The following is a 14,019-nucleotide window of genomic DNA, read 5'->3' as shown; positions in this document are numbered from 1 at the left end:
CCACAAAATATACCTCTGCACGAGTCCTTCTTTTCTCCTCGGCAAGGCCACGGCATATAGCTGCCCATCGTGAGGGCTTCATTCTGAGCCCCCGAGACCACCAGAGCTTGGATACAACCGAATAGCATCGACAGGGCCACTGCATTTGACTCCAAGCCTTGATCTTCGCTCATAGTGTGCCACGGGACAAAATCTCAACCTTCCTGCCTCTGTTCTCTGGCCATGTAAAGATAATAGAACGAAAAAGTCATGAATATGAACACTCAAAACAGGCCGTAGAAAGAAGCTACACTGAGCTTCTCATTTTACAAATTTAAAAAGCAGCAGTCCAGAGAGACAGAAAGATTTCTCCAGAGCCAGACCGCTAATTAATGGTGGAGCAAGAATGAGAACCTTGGTCTCCTACCAACTTCTAGCACTCTTTAATCCTCTCTGGGATGCTAAGTAGAGTGGAATTGAAAAATAAAAATTGTAAAAGCCACATACACAAAGAAATAGTCTTTTGATAGGAAAGCCGAGCCCTGTCAAATGATTTTTTTTTTAAAGGCATTAGAGATGGAGGAGAGAACCACGTCAAACTATTTGTCCACATCTGTCCCCAGTGAAGGAGGTTAGCACAGGATCTGTCCATTGAACTGGCCAAAACCCCCTATGAGTCAGCAGGATTAAAGAACCACCAGAGCAGGACTTGAAACAATCCAGATTGCTGTTCCCTGGACTTCAGTCAGACCTGTGGAGATCCATCAACGTCAGCCTCTGCCTCTGCCCGCACTGCAGCCAGCCCAACCTTTGGCACCTGAAATTACTCGCTCCTTGGAGCAAGACACTTTGTGGAACTGGTTCCAGCTGCTCTCAGCACATATGTGCACAACTGAGGCAGGACCTAAAAAGTAAACAGCGTGGAATCTTCGCAGATAAAGCAACTTTAATCTTTCAAGTCACATTGTATTCCTTTTTAACTGCTTGCTCTTCCCCAAAGTTCAAAGTTGGAACCCCAAAGAAAGTAAGACTATGAATACTTTGCTTCCATCCTCAATTCATTGAATCAAGGCATATGGCTCTTCTACAGTCTCTTTTAATAGTTCAGTATCATTTCATCTTATGAGAATTACTGACACCCAATGTACACAGCTGCTATTATAGGGCAAGTGCCGGTGGTCGTGGCTTCTTCCGTTGAGCCATGGCCCCCAAGAGTACTCCCTCCACAAACAACACCATTGCTGCTTTATCATCACAAGTGAAGGCGGTGTTTACCACCAGGCTCAGGTCTCAAGATAAAAAATTTGCCAAGTTAAGCTGTCAAGATAAAAAATCCTTCTACACTCCCTTCTTACTTTAAAATCCCAAAGTTCTCTGCTTGGATCTTTATTAGCTTTATTTTCTGGAAGAAGGAACCAAAAAGAAATACACTGACTTGTCCCAAGTGCCGTAGGAGTTGTTGATGACTTGAAATTTGGAATGGCCATTTCTTTGACTATGACAGGAGAAGACCCACTTAGGAAACTTGGAATCATTTTGGTTGAATCACAAGAGGCAGGCAGTAAAGAATCCTTTTTAAAATAAGTTTCTTACCTCTAGGATAAGCACCAGTCTGGAATTCATATCTTAAAGAATGGTCTGAACTCTCCTTCACTGTAGTTTACTTTAGATGGCTGTGTATAAATGAAAAAAGGCATCGGGCACAATTCATAACCTGTCCTACAAATTGTAGGGGAAAGAACACTAAGTGTAGAAGATCTGGGTTTGAGAACCAATTCTAATCCAACTCCCTGACTTTTAGCAAGTCCCTTAACCTGGCTCTCAGTTTCTCCATTTGTAAAGTTGGGATATTTATATCTACCCCAATCTACCTCAGAGGGCGGCCATTAAAGGACTTTATACATTTCATTTAGATGGTGTGTCTGAACATGTTTTATAGACTGTGAAATGCTGTGCAAATGTGAAGTGGTATTGTTCACTGGCTTAGAGGTTCTAGAGCCATCCTGCCTGGTTGAAATCCTTGCTTCTGTGTTTGCTGACTATGGGAGCCAGTTTTCTCATCTATAAAATAGGGGTAATAATAATACCTATCTCATAGTATTGGTGAGAGGACAAAACGAGACAGTCCACATAAGAGTGGTTGGCATTGTGCCTGGTGTACAGTAAATGCTCAATAGAATCATGCAAAGTACTGACAGATTCTATATATAAACTCACCTTCCCTTGGTCCAGGGGCCAGGCTATCCCAAAGATCTTAGTGCAGTTCAGAGTTTTAATAATGTCAGAATTAGAAATGATATATGCTTATAAATGATAGTTTGAAGTTTAATTATTTAAATCTCATTTACATATATTTAGTTTTATAAATTAAAAATTTTTTTAAAAATAAATGTTTAATTTTTGTTTGTTTCAGTCAGCATTTGCCATCTCCAATCACAGCGAGCTCTCCTTTCTAGACTGTTTTATACAATGAATGGTTTGGGGCAAAAGCAGTCAAAGCAAATGCCCAGCACTGCAAATATATGGTCCTAATTTCCATCCCATGAGTCTGAGTTAGAGGGCTTGTCATTTCTGACTCTGCCGAGGATTTGAAGGCACAAGTGTGAGCAGAACAGAGAGGACAGGTGCTCTCCACTCACACAGTCTTGTGAACAGCAGCTGGCTCAGTCCTATGCTCTTGTGAAGGTGAAAGAGTGAGGACATTCAGAGGAGACATTCAAAGCCAGTGATGACTCTTAAACTAACATCTTCACCACACGTAAATTTATAAGTTAGTTACGACTATTTCAATATTGTCCCAATTTTTGATTTAATCTCTGGGCAGGTGCAATGACAAGCACACTGGAGTTAGCCTCCCAATGGGTCTTAAAGTTTCAATTATTTAATACCCACACTCCTGGTGAATCTTCACTTCCTAAGGGAACCATACATGAAAGGCTACTTCACTGAGGCTTATTCTTGGGTGATACTTTGAGTAACATTTGAGACGTGGAACAAGAGAGAAAAATAAGCCCTCAAGAATGCTTCTTTGTCATCATCCCCAAGATCAAGGCTAATAAAAACTAGTCTAACACAAGTTACATTTCTTTCAAAACCTAAACAGTCTCTTTTTAAGAGGAGAATAATACAATAAAGGGTTATTGAATATCTTCATCGGGCCATGGCATCCAGGACTTACTGTTTTGGCTTCTCATATTTTGCAAGATAACCAGGAATAAGCTTTTATTCCCACTTGCCAAATCAAATATGGGTTCCTAAGGTAATCTGATGACATAGGCTTATTTAACTACCAAAAATGTTGGCCACTGGTGAGCTATTAAATATGTAACAACTGGCTCTCTGAGGGAAAAAATTAAAAACCTTACTTTATAGCATTTGCCAGTTTCCATGGTGGAACTACTCCTTCCATGGCCAATTTCAGACTACTCAACAGGGGTCTGGAAGAGCTGTGCAGTAGAATCCAGTTCTATAGCATTTCCACCAGAGAGGTTCGACACACGTGAATTACCTCGAGGGCATGGATAATGGTAAAATGTCGTGAAATAATTTGAAAGTGATGAGTTTTGAGTATTTATTCCCTTTGTCTTTAATACAATTTACTTAACCGTAAGTTATACAATTTAATCTTTAATGATGGCTGTATTTAACAACAGTCTTGAAAAATTCCTGAAAATTTGACGTTCAACTTTCACAAGCTAGCAAGAGCTGGTCCGGCACACCGCTAGCTCATGGCCCTATGGAGAGAGAAGTACTAAGCACAGAAAAGACAAGAACCTGTCCACAGAAGGAGTTACAGATCACTCTAAGCCAGTGAGCGGAGCAGGACATACGGACAGGGTGTGTGGGGTGAGATGTGAGGAAGAAAGTTGAGTCCAGGATGGGGAAGGCAGTCCTCTGAGCTCATGCTATCTGTGTATTGCCTCCCGGTAGTTGCCCCTCCAGAGGACTTGCGAGTGGCTGGTATCAGCGACAGGTCCATTGAGCTGGCATGGGACGGGCCGATGGCAGTGACGGAATATGTGATCTCTTACCAGCCGACGGCCCTGGGGGGCCTCCAGCTCCAGCAGCGGGTACCTGGAGATTGGAGTGGTGTCACCATCACGGAGCTGGAGCCAGGTCTCACCTACAACATCAGCGTCTACGCTGTCATTAGCAACATCCTCAGCCTTCCCATCACTGCCAAGGTGGCCACCCGTACGTAACATTTCCCCATCCTACTTCATTTTTCTTTTTTCCTACATGAGATCATGGGCATTCATGATAGTAGTGTCTTTTCTTAATTCTTCAGGGATGCCTGCAATAATCACTGCTCTTGAGGGGAAGGGTTTCCGACGTGACCCGATTTACCCAAAAGGGTAAATCATTAAAAAGGCACTTCTGATTAAGAGAATTTCCAAATCCAGGCAGCTCCCATCAATTATAGAACCAAAAGGACAAAAAAGCAATTATTGAGCTCTGACTTGTTATAAGCTCGAGTCTGATTAGAAGTCAAAGAAAGTATGAGACTTATACAGACTTTGAATCTAGTTAGGGATTCAAAACCAGAAGATATGAAATAGGACGTATAATAAGCAAGTGCTAAATGGTATGTTACAGATGGTAAGTGTATAGCAGAGTGGGAAAAAAAATCTTATTTAAAACCACACTGACGACACCCACTTCTCTTCATAGAGAGGTGGCATAATTTCTTCATGGTCTTTTGTTTAGCAAAATATAGTCTATTTTGATTATAAAAGTTGAGGCTCTAGAGGATAGTTTTGAAAGATTCAGTAAGAGAGCTTAAGACAGAGACAGAGGCCAGCTAAACTGCTCTCCATAAGAAATAGTTTTTCTTTTTTATTTAGAACAGGGGAAAATTCCTATAGGTGCCTATCTGTATTTTACATGTATTCTATTTAAGCAGAGAAAAATTTTAAAAGACTGCATACCAAGTATTAACATTGGCTACATCGAGGAGTAGAATAAGAAGCAGATAGAAAGGCACTTATTTTTTTTTTTCTTTATACACCTCTGGTTTCTTAAATTGTCCTTTCCAATACTGCTCCTCTACCTCTCAGATGCTGGGAAGGCAACTTACGATTCAACTCTAATACTATCTACCTGAAGTGAGTGTCCAGTCCCACAGCTTAGGGCCTGAGTCTCACAGGACTGTCCCCACCTCGGGAGCCAGTCACAGGTCCAAAACTGTCACGGGTACATCTGACTGACCAGCTGTAAATTCAAAGGGTTCCCACAACCCTTCCTTAGGTTTGATAATTCCTTAGAACAATTCACAGAACTCAGGAAAGTGCTTTACTTACTAGTACTGTCTTATTTCCAAGGATACAACTTGGGAACAGCCAAATGGAAGAGATGCTTATGGCAAGAGATGGAGGGACGGGGTGTGGAGCTTCCATGTCCTCTCCGGATACATCACACCTCCCAGCACCTCTCTTCACCAACCTGGAAACTCTCCAAACCCTGTTGCTTGGAGAATTTTATGGAGGCTTCACTATGTAGGCACGATTGAATAGGTTACTGGCTGTTGGTAAATAACTCAGTCTCCAGCCCGTCTCCCCTCCCTGGAAGTTAGAAGATGGGGCTGAAAGTTCTGATCTTTTAAATCATGCTGTGGTTTTTCTGGAAACAGGCTATCTAGTTATCTCACAATCATACAATAGATATTCGTATCGCTCCAGAGATTCCAAAAGTTTTAGGAGTTGTGTGCCAGGAATCCAGGGACAAAAACCAAATACTTTTTTATTATATCACACACAGATTTTAGCAGTAGCAGGAAACTGGATCAAGAAGTAACCGTGAAACAGAAGCCCCTGGGTCAGGAAATGGGACTTCTCACCAAATAAGGGATAAGAGATTTCAGTCCATTTTATGTAGGTCTCAAGGGACAAGATAGTATTTGGATAACACATGCCATGAAAGTTCAGAGAAGGGAGAGGTCAAAGTAAGAAGAGCTGGCCTTGAAGGCTTCTTGGATTCAATTGCACTCGGAAGGATAGGGACCGGCAGAAAGGAAAGGATTTAAGAAATCATCCCGTCCCCTTGCTTTCCAGGTGACAGAGCTCCTGTTATAATACTGGATTCCCCCAATGAATGCTGACTTTGTAAATATGCCTATAATTATCTCTGTTTATATTTGACCTTTTTTTTCTAAATTCCTCTGGTGCCTGAGAACCAGTTTTAAATATCTTCGATGATTGTGCAGAGAGGCAGGTCACCATCTGCCTCTTTTCCCACCTTGCTCCGGGATGAGTCACCACAGCAAGTGCCTGGCCCGACTCCCAGGCGTCTCCTCTCTCGTGCACGTGCATGAGCAGTTATGAAGTTTCCATCCCCCCGTGGCATGCATTATGCCAATTCAGGGCATCCCCTTAGGCAAGCTCCCAGGTGACAAGGACGAAATCATGTAAACTCACCTGACATGCCTTCAAATGGTTTCAGAATCAGACCTGCCTTTCAACCAAGAAGCATGAAGAAGCTTCCAAACAGGAAGGATGAGAATCTGTCAGTTTTCCAATGGAATATCCCACAAGAGGCAAAGCTAAAATGGGAGCGGGCTCCCTGGAGAACTGAGAAAAGTCATGCTGTCGTATCTCAGGGCTGGTAATTGGAACTCCATTAGGACAAGCATACCTCCACCTCACTGAACCTGTGCATGCCTCCGTCTGTGCGCCTGTGTGTGTGTTTGCGTGTGGGGGGTGGATGGGGTTAGAAAAGGGGGAGATTAAGAAAGGAATGAGAAACAAGATAAGTGAGGCAAAGGTAAGTGAGGGAGAGAAGAGACAAATAACGAAGAACTGGAGGAAAGAGGGAGACAGTAGAGTGAGAGCACACATCCCAGGATCTGCCATTGTCCTTTGTGTGTGTCTTTGGTTGCCTTGTGTACACGAAATGGAAATCTTAGACCATCCTAGACATGGTGATTTGAGCTGAACTAAATACTCTGACTGCACATCAGATGATCAAGAAAGGCATTCTAGTCTTTATTCTGAAATTGGCTTGTGTCCTTAGCCAACTCTCTCTGTGCCTCCCTCTTCCTGGGTGTGAAATGGGAATGTTTTATTGCCTTTCAGGAATCCTTAGAGCCTCCAAAGATAGTGTTCAATTCTCTGAGAAAGGCATCGTATTAAATACCAAGATTTGCCACATTAGTAAGGAAAGGAAAGGTCGTTTCTTTTTTTTTTTTTAATATTAACCTATGGTGGAATAGAAAGCATTAAAAAAGTTATATATTAGATTATGTTTGTAAGGTTCACTTGGGTATCACCAACATGGAGCAGCACCAGGGCCACGACAGAGTGGGCCAATCCTTCACCTGGATTCCTCATGTTTGCAATAAGATTGGGATTGCCCACCGCACCCAAGCTGTGGAGGGATGGCACCCAGGCAAAGCTCCAGGTGATGCTCTCTGTCCCTGCCAGGGATAGCCATGACATGATCACCCACATTGCTGTGTTCCAGATCTCTCCACTCCTCAAGGGCTACACTTCAAGACCATCACAGAGACCACCGTGGAAGTGCAGTGGGAGCCCTTCTCATTCTCCTTCGATGGGTGGGAGATCAGCTTCATTCCAAAGGTAATGTCCACCTGTGACACTGCCAAACAGCCTCATTTGGAGTATTTATACCCTCAACTTGGAATAAGGGGCTGCAAGGACGGTGCTACCCAAAGTCTCTCTCCATGCGGCTAAGGATGCAAAGGGATCTTTGGTGGTGTCTGGGCTATAGAACATCTCTTCCACAAAGGCATGTTGGACTGACTAGCAAGAGTGGCCCTGAGCCTCACACCCTGGCTTTGGAAGACAGGATGTGGGAAGCAGCCACCAGGCCCAGCTCTCTGCTCAGAAAGCTCTAGGGTTTGGCAAGCTATGATTTTAGCAAGTCTAAAAACCAAATCTTCAAAATGTTGGGGCTTTTCTTTAGGACATAAAGAAAGCCAGACTGAATCAGTCACATGGCTTCATTCTGTGCAGAAGATACCAAAAGTCAGCTTGCATGGCCAGGTTCTAAAGGTCTGAGGCATAACACAAAAATACCTTTTGTAACCTATTAATTGAGAAAATTTGTCCTTAAACAAATTATGTTATTAGTTTTTGAGTTAAAAAGTATCCCAATTCCTTTCTATTCTTTAAAGTAGCATTTTATTGTGTTAATCTAGAACTAATTTTTCCAAGTCACCAGAGGTGCCTGCCTAGTTCTGCTTTTCCAGAATTTGTTGGCCCTACTGATATTCTCCCTAACTCTACCACTCATGGGAGTGTAATGTTTAATCATAGGCCTTACCTCATCTTCATCTTTCAATATCAAATAGCATTTTTCCAGTCATTCATCAGACTTAATGACAGATGACACATAGTTGGATAACAAGACAGTGATCTCACCATTATTTTACTTCAAAATTCTTCTAGGCATGGACTGTTGGAGCTACCAAAGACCTTCAAGTTCACAGAGTATGACCCTTCATTTTCCATTGAGTTTGTTTAGTTTAAAGAGACTAAGACTCAGCAAACGTAAACAACATCAGATAGCTAGTTGGTGGCAGGCTTAACACAAGAACCCAGGGCTCCAGGGTTCTGTCCACTATAGTAAGACTTCCCTCTCTATGTGGATAGAGTCATGTCATGGCAAGCTAAATACATCTGAACAGGCATTCTGTACAAATACCTTCTTATATGTCTTATCTGCATTGAAATGGCCACTAAAGTATGGTAGGCAACTGGGTGTATAACAGGGCAGAGAGAATCCTCTCACCCTGATGCTGAGGCAGGAAAAAAAAAAAACTATGCTAGGTTGGCGTATTTTACATCTAATATGTAAAATTCTAAATAAGACCTTGGCCAGGGCATGCCAAGGTCAAACACACGACCACTGTGTGATCTGTAGGTTGTAGGCACTGGCTGGGGGTGGGGTGGGGAGGGGGGTGCGGAGGGGCATGTGTTACAGTGATTTATGGGTATGGTTATAAATTACATATAGGGCACTCTGGGTGATATAAACAGAGTCCAAAGAATAGGGAAGAAGGGCAGTCACACAAAAAGAGTCTTCTCATCCCTTCCATTTCCAGGGACACACACAGAAAATGTATAATAACAGACAGATGGAGAGGTAGGTAGGTAGATGATCCTGGACCCAACATCATCAAGTTAATCCTTCTCATTTCCTCTTCCACCAATTTGTCTCTTTCCTTTCTCCTTTGTGTTATTCTTTGTTCCATGCTTCCTTTTTCTCTTCTTTGTACTTCCTAGCTGGTTGTGTCACTGACTCCTAACTCATCTGGATGAAGAAAAAAAAAGACACTGACAGATTTGCACCCAGTGTAACAGTGTGGAAAACTCCAGATAGAGCAAAATAATAGTTCCAGCTCATTCACAAACTGTGAATGTCTTAGTTTGAAAAATGTTGTATATATACATAAAGATAGATATTCACAGGCATACACAGACACAAGTTCACTCTTCTAAATAGCCAAGGGCAGGCTCATCATAATAAATGCCCCAAAATCTGATGGATGTTAACCGTAACCATCAAATACGGAATCTTTGGCAAGAGTCAATCCACATTACCTCATGACCAATTTTTATTGGCAAACTCAAAAGACTCAGGGAAGGCCAAAGAAATGTTCTTGAAAGTTGATTCTCCATTTGCCAAATCCTCATAGAGCAGTAAGATTCTTACTGAGTCTGCTGGGAGTTTTTCCTGGCTCCAGACATTCAGCTGTCAGCATCACGGGAATAGATATGGGCGCCATTTTTTATTAACAATTCACAATTGATGTTCCACACTTTTCTCTCCCGGTGATTTTTCTCTTTTGCCTTTTCTGCTTCTTCTTTCTTCCCACCTTCCAGAATAATGAAGGAGGGGTGATTGCTCAGCTCCCCAGTGATGTTACATCCTTCAATCAGACAGGACTAAAGCCTGGGGAGGAATACATTGTCAATGTGGTGGCTCTGAAAGAGCAAGCCCGGAGCCCCCCTACCTCGGCCAGCGTCTCTACTGGTGAGTGCTTCCAACCCTTCTTCCTACATCTAAGCATTAGGTCACACTGGAAAAAGGACAACAAATTTCCCAAGAAGTCGAGAGACAAAGGGTGCTGGGTTTTCTCCCAGAGCTGAAAATGATTTGGATACCTGGAGATGGAGCTACTCTACCAGATGCTTAGCTGAACATCTCCCCTATTGCTAATCCTTGCAAGCACAGAAATCTGGGAGAGTATTATACAGGGAAAATTCTTTGTTAAGATTTCCAGCATATTTCTTCTGAGCTTATTCATTAAGAGGCTTCATTTGTCAGCCCCTAGTATCTTGAGCTCAGGAACCAAGTTCTTGAGCAAGAACTAACTCTTATCTATTGTGAGATTTAGCAAAAGTCATCCAACCCTTCCCAAACTTGCCATCATTTTCCAGTGGTGAACGAAAATACCTCCTTCTTTGAGTTGACATGAGGATTAAATTAGAAAAAGCACACAAAGTGATTAGCACTATGTTGATGAGAGAGTGCTCAATATCCAGTGTATATACATATACTTACAGAACACACTTAGAAGTGAGAGCAGGTGGGGGTGCCTGCGTGGCTCAGTCGTTAAGCGTCTGCCTTCAGCTCAGGTCATGATCCCAGGGTCCTGGGATCAAGCCCCACATTGGGCTCCCTGCTCAGCGGGAAGCCTGCTTCTCTCTCTCCCACTCCCCCTGCTTGTGTTCCCTCTCTCACTGTCTCTTTCTGTCAAATAAATAAATAAAATCTTTTTTAAAAAATTTAAAAAAAGAAGTGAGAGCAGGTGGAAACAAATTATTTAAAACCAGTATGTGTGAGTTGAGTCACTGTTCAAGGTGATGACTTAAATTGGTTATTAGTTCATCCCCACAGTTAATCTTATGCAAGATCGTTGTTTCTAGATTCAATTCAGTAACTGCATCATCTTTTGCCTTATTGTTTTCTTAGCTAACAAAGGATGGCCAACTTCAATGCCGTAAATTAGCAATTATGATGCATATGTGTGTGCCCTCCCAATTTCAAAAGTTACAAATAGCATCTGGTATCATTTTTTGTCTCATTTTATTGATGGGGGAGCTGAGATTCCAAAGTTAAGCACTTTTCCCTTTTAGTTAACAGAAACTGAGATAGGTGAATATTGGTACAGCTTTATTTTTCATAAACTGACATTGACACCTAAGAAAGCCAGTTATGGGTTTAGGACAAAGGCCAAGTTGGCCAGAAAAAAGAACGACAACACCATGTAATGAGACCATGTTTATGGATTAGTGATTCATACTTTGCTAATTGGATCCAAACTAAATAACATCAGGTGCTGAGGCTTATGCTCAGCCTAGAAAACATTGGTTTTAAACTATTGTGGCATTAGATTATGTTCCATTAGAACACTAGGGCTCCATGGCAGTGGCTCAAGGCAAGGATGAAGGGGAGATTCAGGCCTCTGATTACATCCACACCCATGCCCAACACAGCCTCCAACCAAGGCAGCTCCACCTGTTTTATATTTTGTATGGTCATTTAAGATTTTGTTCTTTAAAGGAAAAGAGTATTATTCCCCCTAAAAAGACTTTAAAACTACTGTTCTAATGCAAATATGTTTTAGAAGAAACTCCATAGCCATAAAACCTAAAAGTTCTCTGTAGGAATTTCTTCAGATGCCAGTGACTAGAGTTTTTCCAGAACTCCGTTCCCCAAGGTTATGCTGGAACCTGACGTTTCATGACATGTGTAGATGCTCCTCCTCTGGGATGAAACGTTTCAGTGACTCCAAATCATTCCTGTGAACTGATATTAAGAAAACATGACTGGAAAACAAAAGCCTAGACAAAGAAGATGGTTCAGAAGAGGGCAGAGAAGAGCACTGCAGCTGTAGAAAGTTTTTCCTCCAAATTTGGGGAAAATAGTCTAACCCTGCCTCAGTCTTCTACTCAAAGCACATTTTTACGAAATTTGCGATATTTTTTGGTTTAGAAGTTCCTTAAGATTCAAATTCCAGATTTAAAAATTTGTGGTAAAGCTAGGCAGATTTTTTTTTTCAATTAAGAAAAATGTCCTAGTTAATACTTTGGCATTGCATACAGAGTCATGAAGAAATGGAAAGAAAAATATTTATTCCATTTGACTTTCTGAGTAGAACTTGTGTTTGTTTAGAAATTAGGACCTAAATTGAAAACAAGCTGATACCAACTTGACTAGAATGGGGACACCACTACTGAGTGGCCAACAGAAGGGCAGAATCCAAGGGTGGCTACAGAAAAGAAGGTTGTCTCCCAACCCTGTCTGCTGTTTTCAGGAAATGATTGGTTAATTATTTCCTTCTGCTGAGGTCTGACAGACACCAACCCCCTCCTGCGAAGCTCTGAGTCCTCAAAGGCACTCAGACTGGCTTCTTCCAGGCAGGCCTTTAGGGAATGCAAAGTACTAGACCTCCTGCAACTAGGGCCCTCTATGCTGCATGATTATATTCTAATATGGACAATCCATTATGATTAGGGTCTTGGGGATTTAAAGAGTTAAAGGACAAAAGCCTTCCAATGTCATTTGAGTTTCTGTGACAACTTTTTTTTTCTCAAGAAGCTTGAATTCTTTGAAATGCTTCCCCTTCTTTCTCATGGATACAGTGGATATTCATTCATTTCATTTACTCCACACCCATGTACTGAGTGTCTATGTTTCAGACTTTATGCTTATATAGCAGCTAGAAGACCACTTCTCCCATTTTGTTATTAAATTAAATTAAATTTAAAAGGCCCAAGTTACTGAAAGCCATTAAATTCAGCATGCTGAAAACATCTGGATGTGTTCCGTTAAATCATACTATTACCCCAAATATGAAAAACAGAACTTCATTTTAACTCCAAACCAGGTGGCACCAAAATGGCCTGGTGATTTTCATTTTGGCTGGTACTAAGCCAAAAATCCTAAGCTGCTTAATAAAGAACGAAACTGGACTAGACCCAGAAAGAGGGTGGGGTGCCCAGGAAAAGGCCCAACTCTGAAAGACTGAGAAGCTCAAAGTCAGACTGAGTTCATCCTGCAGAAGATGCTCCATTTTGGAGACAGTAGGAGGTGGTCCAGAGTGGATTGGTTTAAAAAACAAGTCTTAGTCAAGACTCTCTAGTAACAAGGAAGAAAAATTTTCTTTAGCTAAAGCAAAAAAGAGAATTTACTGGAAGGACATAGAGTGTCTCCTGAAACCCTAGGACCAGAATGTATCCTGATGTCACAAAAAACTGAAGAATGGAAAGCCAGGTTCAGGTTACTCTCTCTGTCTTTCTAGAAGCTCCACAGAGTCACTCATTTCTCCTTCTCTATGTATATGTGTTCCTAAAATTCTGCACCCAATTCCAGTATATGTGTGTGTGTGTGTGTGTGTGTGTTGAAGAGGGAGGTCCCCCCCAAAGCATTTCTCTGGACTCCAGCTGGGTATCCTACAATTCCACTCAATTCTGACACTATCTACCCAGAGACAGGAACAGATTCCACAGGTTGAGGGCTCAGTCCCACAAGACTGCCCTCCACTTCAGATGCCAATTGCATATCCAGGTCATTACCTGTGTTTCTGTCCAAATGGCTATAAATCAGAGGTTCCCACCACCCCCTCTTCAGGTTTGATTAATTTGTTAGAGATGTTCCCAGAACTCAGGAAATCCATTTGCTCACAAGATTACTGATTTACTACAAAGGATATTAAAGGATACTAATCAACAACCAGATGAAGACACACATTGGGCAAAGCCCTGAACAAAGGAGCTGCTGTCTCTATGGAGTTTGGGGGCCCATCATGGTGGCACGTGGAAGCGTTCTGGTTCCCAAACCTGGAAGCTCTCTGAACCCAGTCCTTCTGGGTTTTTACAGAGGCTTCATTACAGGCAGGATTGATCTTGCCCAGAGGTCAGAAGCGGGACTGAAAGCTCCAGCCCTCTAATCACATGGCTCACACCCCTGGCAACCAGCCCCTCTCCTCACCTCATTAACATCACAAAAGACATTAGTACTCTCATCACTTAGGAAACTCCAAAGGTTTTAGGAGGTTTGTGTCAGGAAGGGACC

General features: G+C 42.1%; 1 protein-coding gene across 1 annotated transcript in view; it reads left to right on the top strand.

Annotated features, from left to right (window-relative positions):
* TNR (tenascin R) overlaps nt 1–14,019 on the top strand; it is a 399,529-nt gene that overhangs the window by 316,730 nt on the left and 68,780 nt on the right. Inside the window, exons 5-7 of the mRNA XM_081824643.1 lie at nt 3,910–4,173; nt 7,438–7,553; nt 9,822–9,972. Coding sequence (XP_081680769.1) covers nt 3,910–4,173; nt 7,438–7,553; nt 9,822–9,972 — 531 coding nt within the window. The remainder of the gene's footprint in view (nt 1–3,909; nt 4,174–7,437; nt 7,554–9,821; nt 9,973–14,019) is intronic.

Source organism: Leptonychotes weddellii, chromosome 6 (assembly GCF_054177405.1).
Source record: "Leptonychotes weddellii isolate Sample4059 chromosome 6, ASM5417740v2, whole genome shotgun sequence".
NCBI classification, from domain to species: Eukaryota; Metazoa; Chordata; class Mammalia; order Carnivora; family Phocidae; genus Leptonychotes; species Leptonychotes weddellii.
Note: the sequence above shows the minus strand (reverse complement) of the source record. Positions and strands in the feature narration are given on the sequence as shown.